Source organism: Berghia stephanieae, chromosome 2, assembly GCF_034508935.2.
Source record: "Berghia stephanieae isolate SIO BIC M18660-M18661 chromosome 2, UCSD_Bste_1.3, whole genome shotgun sequence".
NCBI lineage: Eukaryota > Metazoa > Mollusca > Gastropoda > Nudibranchia > Aeolidiidae > Berghia > Berghia stephanieae.
Window position 1 is genome coordinate 113,575,515 of NC_088361.1, and position 7,500 is coordinate 113,583,014.

General features: G+C 35.2%; 1 protein-coding gene across 1 annotated transcript in view; it reads right to left on the reverse strand.

The window, feature by feature from the left end:
- Positions 1-21: 21 nt before the first annotated feature.
- Positions 22-7,500, reverse strand: part of LOC144966296 (nucleolysin TIAR-like) — a 135,136-nt gene continuing 127,657 nt past the window's right edge. The window contains exons 7-9 of the mRNA XM_078902514.1: positions 1,814-1,889; positions 1,043-1,148; positions 22-121 (exon numbers count right to left, since the gene is read on the reverse strand). Of these exons, the coding sequence (XP_078758640.1) occupies positions 93-121; positions 1,043-1,148; positions 1,814-1,889 (211 nt within the window). The 3' untranslated portion in view covers positions 22-92. The remainder of the gene's footprint in view (positions 122-1,042; positions 1,149-1,813; positions 1,890-7,500) is intronic.

Sequence of the window (7,500 nt, forward strand, 5' to 3'; positions counted from 1 at the left end):
CATGGAGAAAAACCCCTTTACCTGTTAGCCCATTTGTAACCCCCCCAATTTTTAGACCTTTACAGTTTGTTGGGCTGATTGACCAAAAAACTTCATCGTAAAAAAAAAGGGTTTTTGGCATCTGTAATAATAAAAATTAATAAAAATTTTAATAATAAAAATAAAAATTTAATATATAATAATAAATAAATTAATAATAATAGTGTTAATAAAAAACAAAACAGAAACAAATACTCAGGTTTTTTTTTTCGGGACAAATAGGAAAAGAAATATAGATCCCATGAAAGATGTGCGTCGGTATAATTTGCAGTATTGAAATGACCTTTCAGAAAAGGTGTGGCTCTTTCCCCTTTGTGAAGGTTTCACGAATTAACTGCCGTTGTTTTGTCGTCTACATTTACTCATTCTACTTTACCTAAAAGTACTGTTCTCTGTATATTATCACACTTTCTTAACGCATGTTGGAAAACAGATATAGGGGGGATAGAAGACACAATAAGTGCCTCCCTGCCCACTATGGGTGGGTGGGGGAGGGGGGTCAGGAACCCACCAAGCAGTTAAAACAAACAATTAGCACCAAATAAGGAGATAAAATTAATAATGACGCACTGCGATGAAATCAAACTGTCTTTTGAAGGAAATAAAGCCAAAAAAAAAAAGGGAAAAAAAATAAATAAATGGAGAACCCCCCCCCCCCCCCCCCCCCCCCCCCCCCCCCCCCCCCCCCCCCCCCCCCAAAACCCCAAAACAAACAAAAACACCACCAATACATTTGATTCATTGTCTGCAGGACACTAACGCTTACAAATTAGGTTAGACCAGTGAGGCTTGCGTGACGACGCTGTGGTAATGTTTTGAAGGGATAAGAAAACAAAAACAATAACAAAAAAAAAAATAAAAAAAAAAAAAAAAACAAAAAACAAAACAAAAACAAAAACAAAACAAAAAAAAAAAACAAAAAAAAAAAACAAAACAAAACAAAAAACAAAACAAAACAAAAAACAAAAAAAAAAACAAACAGAACATTAAATGGTCCACTCACTTTCTTTGACCATCGGTGCCAGGGGCTTCCGAGTGGCCCAATTGGTTCGTATAGGTCTCGTTCCCAACCATTGATTGTTCATTCCACTGATGGCCGTCTCTGCTTCCTGTCAAAAAAAGGGAAGGGAGCTGGTTGTAAAAATATGCCAAGCCTTAACAATAGGCATTTCATTAACCCAGTTTTTAAAAAAAAAATCATTTGAGGATATAAACATATAAAACCGTAAATGTCAATTCCTACACATCAAAGTTAAATTAATGATTTTGAACCTAATACATATAAATTTATAGGTACACACACACACAGAGAGAGAGAGAGGGGGGGGGGAGAGAGAGAGAGAGAGGGGAGAGGGGGAGAGGAGAGAGAGAGAGAGAGAGAGAGGGGGGAGGAGGGGGGAGGAGAGAGGAGGAGAGAGGAGAGAGGGGGGGGGGGGGGGGGGAGAGAGAGTGGGGGGGGGGGGAATGGAAAGGGAAAAAAAAACAAAACAAACAAACTAAACTTCCATTTCATCACGTTGATGTCACGGCGTTGAACAACAAAAACCAAGCAGAGAAATAATGTATATTAATAATTAATGCTTAACACAAGGATGATATTCACATCGATATTTAATAATAATATTAGATGTTCAAATCAAATTAATTAATTCAAAGAAAAAATAACGATTGAAATAGGGATGAATTTTTTTTTTTTTTTTTTTTACTGATTTCTAAGTACTATCAAAGAGGAAAGAAATGACCAAAAAGAAAAGAAGTAAAAAATTGTACAAACCGCTTTATTTACAAATGAGACAAAGCCATAACCCTTGGATTTCATCGTGGCCGGGTCACGGATGATTTTACAGTCTCTGGAAACGACAAACAGAGAAAAAAGACAATATCGGGGATTAAAATTACAGATGATAAAAACGCATATTTGGTTTGCTATTAAAATGCTATCTACATGGAAACCATTTGATTTTTCTTTTAAAATCCACTTTCCTGATTCCACCAGAACGTGTAATGAATGGCACAGAGAGAGAGAGAGAGAGAGAGAGAGTTGGGTAATCCAGACTTTGGTTCCCTAGAGGACAATAATGCCAAGCGTGCAATCCTATTCAAAACGCTAGGGGGTAGGGGTTCGTCGAGCGGTCAATAAGTTATTATTCACGAGTTTTAAATACATTTGGGAAGATTGAAGTATGTATGTAGATTCTAGATAGGACAATAAATAATTCTATTATAAATATTTTTGTTTTCTCTCTCGTCAATGAATTCATTTTAACAAAAACGTCCATCTTAAGCTGGATTTTATATCTCAAACTGTGTCCAGTGTAATGTCAATGCAATCGATTTGCAAGTGATAATAGAAACATAATATCTATGTTATTGTAACACGAAACAAGATATTGTAACATGAAACACTTCTTTAGTGATAAATTTGATTTTTATGACAGACATGACAAACCCTGCAGACAAAGGGTTGTGTTTGAATTTTATTGAGCGGTAAATGGAAACAAAACACTTTTTAATGACAGCCATTTCATTATTAAATTTGCAGCTAATAACAGCTATTCTCACCACCATTTTTCACTCTCGACTATTATAATAATACAGATTTATAAAACTGCACTCAAGAATAGAATAAATCAAAAGTAAAGTTAAGTGATTAAAATATTGAAAGAGGAAAAAAGCGGAAGAACCACGGAGTATAAGTATGGTATTAAAACGGCGTCTAGAGGACTATTTGCATGGAACGACCAATCCCCCCCACCCCCCCCCCCCCCTCCCTCCCCTTTCCAACCCTAGATAACATGGCACAGACTTCCCAAGCTTGAAGTATGTTTTTTTATTATTTAAAAAAAAAAAGAAAGAAAAGAAACGAATGCCGTATTTTGGTGAAATAAAAGATAATAAAAGCAAAACATAAAAAATAATGTTTAACTTAATTATTTACATCATTTCCAGATACATATTATATAGAAAAGGCTGGCAAGTCTGTGACTGCTTTATTTAATATTCAACTCCCAGCCCTGTCTCTAGAAGCTTTGGTTGAAATATCCAGGGATAAGGAAGTGAAACACGAATGACAAGACTGGGATGGATACGTCGAAACAAAGCCACAAAGTAGTTGGGAGCAAAATATTCAAAAGTTAATAATTAAGATGGTCTAAAGAAATTTAATTTATGGGGATACATTAAAGGAAAATAATAAAATTTTTAAAAAACAAAACAAAACAAAACAAAGGCGCTATTATGATATTGACGTTTGCTGAAGCTGTTTATTTTTATTTCAAAATTTTGGTCAGGATAGAAGCTAGTTACTGCAGCGATTAATTATATAGATAGTGATGGGACAAAACATAATTCTAGATAACGCCTATTGGCCGGTAAATCTCACAATTAAAAAAAAATTGAGATTAATAATGCCTTACAATAATAAAACAAACCAAAAACAAAAAAACAAACAAAAAAAAAAAAAACAAAAAACAAACAAACAAATGCCGATGTTTGTATAGATATGATAATTTTAGCCTTGCAGGCAACTACTGAAAGATGCCTTTAGGTAAATGACCACGCAATGATAATAACAGGCTCATCATCATTGGCGTGAGAGGTGGTGGTGGTAGGATTGGGGGAGATATTCTAGGCGATGCGACCCGACAACAACAACACCACAACGTAGCGTCGTCGAGAATATCATTATCATGACCTTAAAAAAACAACCCAACTCATCCCACATGATAAAAAAATATATGAAATTATGTTAGTATATTATGCTGGTGAAAGATTTAAATCAAATCAAAGAAATAAACAAAAAGATGAATAAGAACAAAACAAGGCGAGAAGATATTTAAAAAAAAAAAATAAAAAGAAAGAAAAAAAAATAAGAAAAGAAATAAAACAAATGTCAAGAAAGTAAGTTTCTTTTTTTCCTTTTTTTTCTTCTTTTCAAAAAAATATAAATAATAAAAAAAAGAGCCAAATGAGCATTAAATACACTGCAGATGTCAACTGATGACTGGGATGCCAAAATACAATTAGCCTAAAATTTGAAAGTGGGGAACACAAGTTTATACACAGCTACTTGGCATAATTGTCATGCTAAAACTTGACTGTAAGAACATCTAATCGTCAAAACCTATCAAATCGACAATGAGTGAGTGAAGCTGAATGGAAATTGTTTGGTTGACAGTTCTGATATAATTATTAGAAGGAGAGAGAAAAAAAAACAAAGAGAGCATGCTTCACTAACACCAAAACAAGTTCTTTTAAATGATGATAATAATAATATAATAACAAAGAATAATAACTCGCAATGCAAAAACCACATCCTTAAGTGTTATCCCCTATGTGATATAAATTACAAAAGAAAAAAATATAAATAGAATAATATTTTTTTTAAAAGACACACAAAAAAAAAAAAAAAAAAAAACGAACAACCCCCCCCCCCCCCCCCCCAAAAAAAAAACAAACAAAAAACAAACAAAAAACAACAAACAAAAAAGCCCCAACAAAACAACACAAAAAAAAAAAAACAACAAAAAAAAAAAAAAACAATAAACCAAACCGAACAAAAAAAAAAAACATACAAATAAATAAGTAATAAATATACAAAGCCCTTACTAGAAATAATGGTATGTTTAAAAAAGAGAGAGATAGAGCAAGAATCAATCGATATGACCACACACTTTTACGGTGAAATCATTGCTAAGAATGATAGCAGCAACAATAAAAATGCATTATGATACAAGGAACTGCTGTAATGCCAACAACAATTAATCTTTTTTTTAAAAACGTGTAAACGTATGAGTTATATGAAGGTGGAAATATTCCTTGTATGATAATAATGATAATAGTAATAATGTAATTTGTAAAAACAAAAATGAAGTTGAAAAGGATTGTTTTAAAAAGAAGGGAAAGAAATGAAAGGTCATACACAGCATAATTCCAATATGTCGTAGAATCTGTTTATTGGGGGCTGACATCTGCGTGGGTATGAAAACAATTATCACTTAGTTAGAAAGAGAGACTTACAAATTGATAGGAAGTTAAATTGTGACAAGACATTTTTTTTCAGGAGAGAATATGTGTGTGTGTGTGTGTGTGTGTGTGTGTGTGTGTGTGTGTGAGTGAGAGTGAGAGTGGAGAGTAGAGAGGAGAGAGAGAGAGAGAGAGAGAGAGAGAGAGAGAGAGGGGGGGGGTGGTTGGTTGCGACACGTTGGATAGAAAATAATGGATCCCGGTCACGTCAGAAGTTTTGGGCAGTAAAGGTTAAAACTGCATGAATCGTGGAGGGAACGTAAAATTCAGGGTTGATGATCAAGCAGGCACAATCGACAGACAGGTCAAGATGAACCATACCAATGCTAGACATGCTTCTGACACAGACAATATCTTCAAACTATTGTAATATATTTTTTTTGGATAACATTCTGCTACATTCGGACTGGCCCATGCTTTCCTACCAATTTGTTTTTTTTTTTGTTTGTTTGTTTGTTTGTTTTGGTTCTCAGCGCCAGTTTTATATTAAATCAATATGTAATTTCTTTTTTTAATGGATTAATAAATGGAAGGGGCGAGGTAGAAATCAGAGCAGGATCATTTTAAAACATTCCAGCTTGTGTCCGGTATGTGGCTAAACAGCAATGGTGTTTTAAATTTAACATATTATATAATTTTGTCACCTTGGGTTGATACAATGTGAGGAGAGGAGGAGGAGGAAGGGGGGGGGGGGGGGTATGTTGTTTAAAGAAACACATGCATGTCGAATAAATTGGAATCAAACATAAAGGAGAAAATGGAGCCTTGTCGTATCACGTCCATGAATAAAACTGATGTCGGAAACGACTCAAAAAGTCTGCATCCATTCCCTGAATAAATCCCCAGATCTAATCCAATGCATCAAACTTAACCTATCCAGATTCCAAGCTACGGTCATCAACAACATAACAACGTAACGAATGGCATCACGTTGTGTATTCTCCAAACAGTGCCTCTTTCCACCGACTAAAACAATACTAGGACGTCGTGGGAAACGATTTTAAATCTATTCCTTTCCAAATGTAGAGTAGGCTCTATCCTTTAGGAGTGGATAGTCGGCCTTACACTATCATCAAATTGTTTTCTCGGCGTCCTACTGTCGGGATCAGATACCACTAAACACCAATTACGGACTTCTAAGATCGAAGAGACTATCGCCTTACTTACATAAGTCTCGCCCGTACGACAGTAACAGATTCGGGAGTCGGTGATTGCCCAAACAAGTCCAACCAATCCATGCATCACTGACACAACTTTTTGGTCCCCCTTACTTTAATTTTTTTCCCCCTTTTTTTTCTTAACCTACACCCTTCCCTCCTCGCCCAAACGCCTAAATATTTACTACAGCAAATTTGTATTATTATTTTTCAGTCCGAAAAGACAGGAAATTAGGGAGTTTAGACAGTCATTGCCACTTGAGGCCCTAAAGTAAACGTGCGCTTAATTAAATGAGAATAACTTCCAGTTTTTAACAACAACGACCTTCGACTTTGGTAGAAATGGCTTTACTTTGGTAGCCCTTGCATGCCTCGTATCTTGATAGCAATATTATAATAAAGAAGCCAAAAGTCACGACTGATGGGGTGACGTCAATACCAAACAATTCCCGATTTCTTTCCTTGATGATTTCTTGAACATTCCAAGCTCAAGCACCAACAAAACTGCCGAAAATTACCCCCCCCCCCCCATTCGTACTCCTGCCAATAACCACGAGACATTATAACTGTCACCACCATCACCTTTCTCATCATCCATCGTGGCTTGTACTCTTGAGTACGTTGCCGGTCAGCTGTCTCCACGAATCACGATCCTCTGCGGTGCGCATGAAATCTGTGTTGCTTTTTAAGTCACATTTGGCCATTCTTAGGTTATTTAGATAAGTCATTCTTTGTCTTCCTCTAGCTCTCTTTCCTTCGATCATCCCAGATGTTACAAACTTTTCTGTTCCGTCTCTTCTCTCTGTTTGTGTTATCGTTTGACAAACATTTATTTATTTTAAAAATATCTAACAAGGACTAGCTAGTTCGAATAATTAGGATAAGTTTAATATTTAAAAATCGAAACACAATAGATGCAGGATACAACCAGTCAAGCTCGTTGTAGGCTTTGTGTTACAGTTATTAACCACAATAAAAGCAATGACACTAGTTTACATAACGACGTGACCTCACGTCAGTGCAATCAGAACTGCTCTAGAAACTACGAACTAAACAATTGAACAACAAAAATAATTAACGAGTTTTCAAAATGCTGCGCTGCCGTTTCTTTCATTATTTGATCAATGTCTTATATTATTTGAGTATGAAATTAATACCATAATATATCTATAGAGTATTAAGAAAAGTAAAATGAAATATAACAAAACAACACATACGCGCACACGCACGTACACGAACAAAAAAAACCCCAAAAAACCCCAACAACAAATCCAACTCT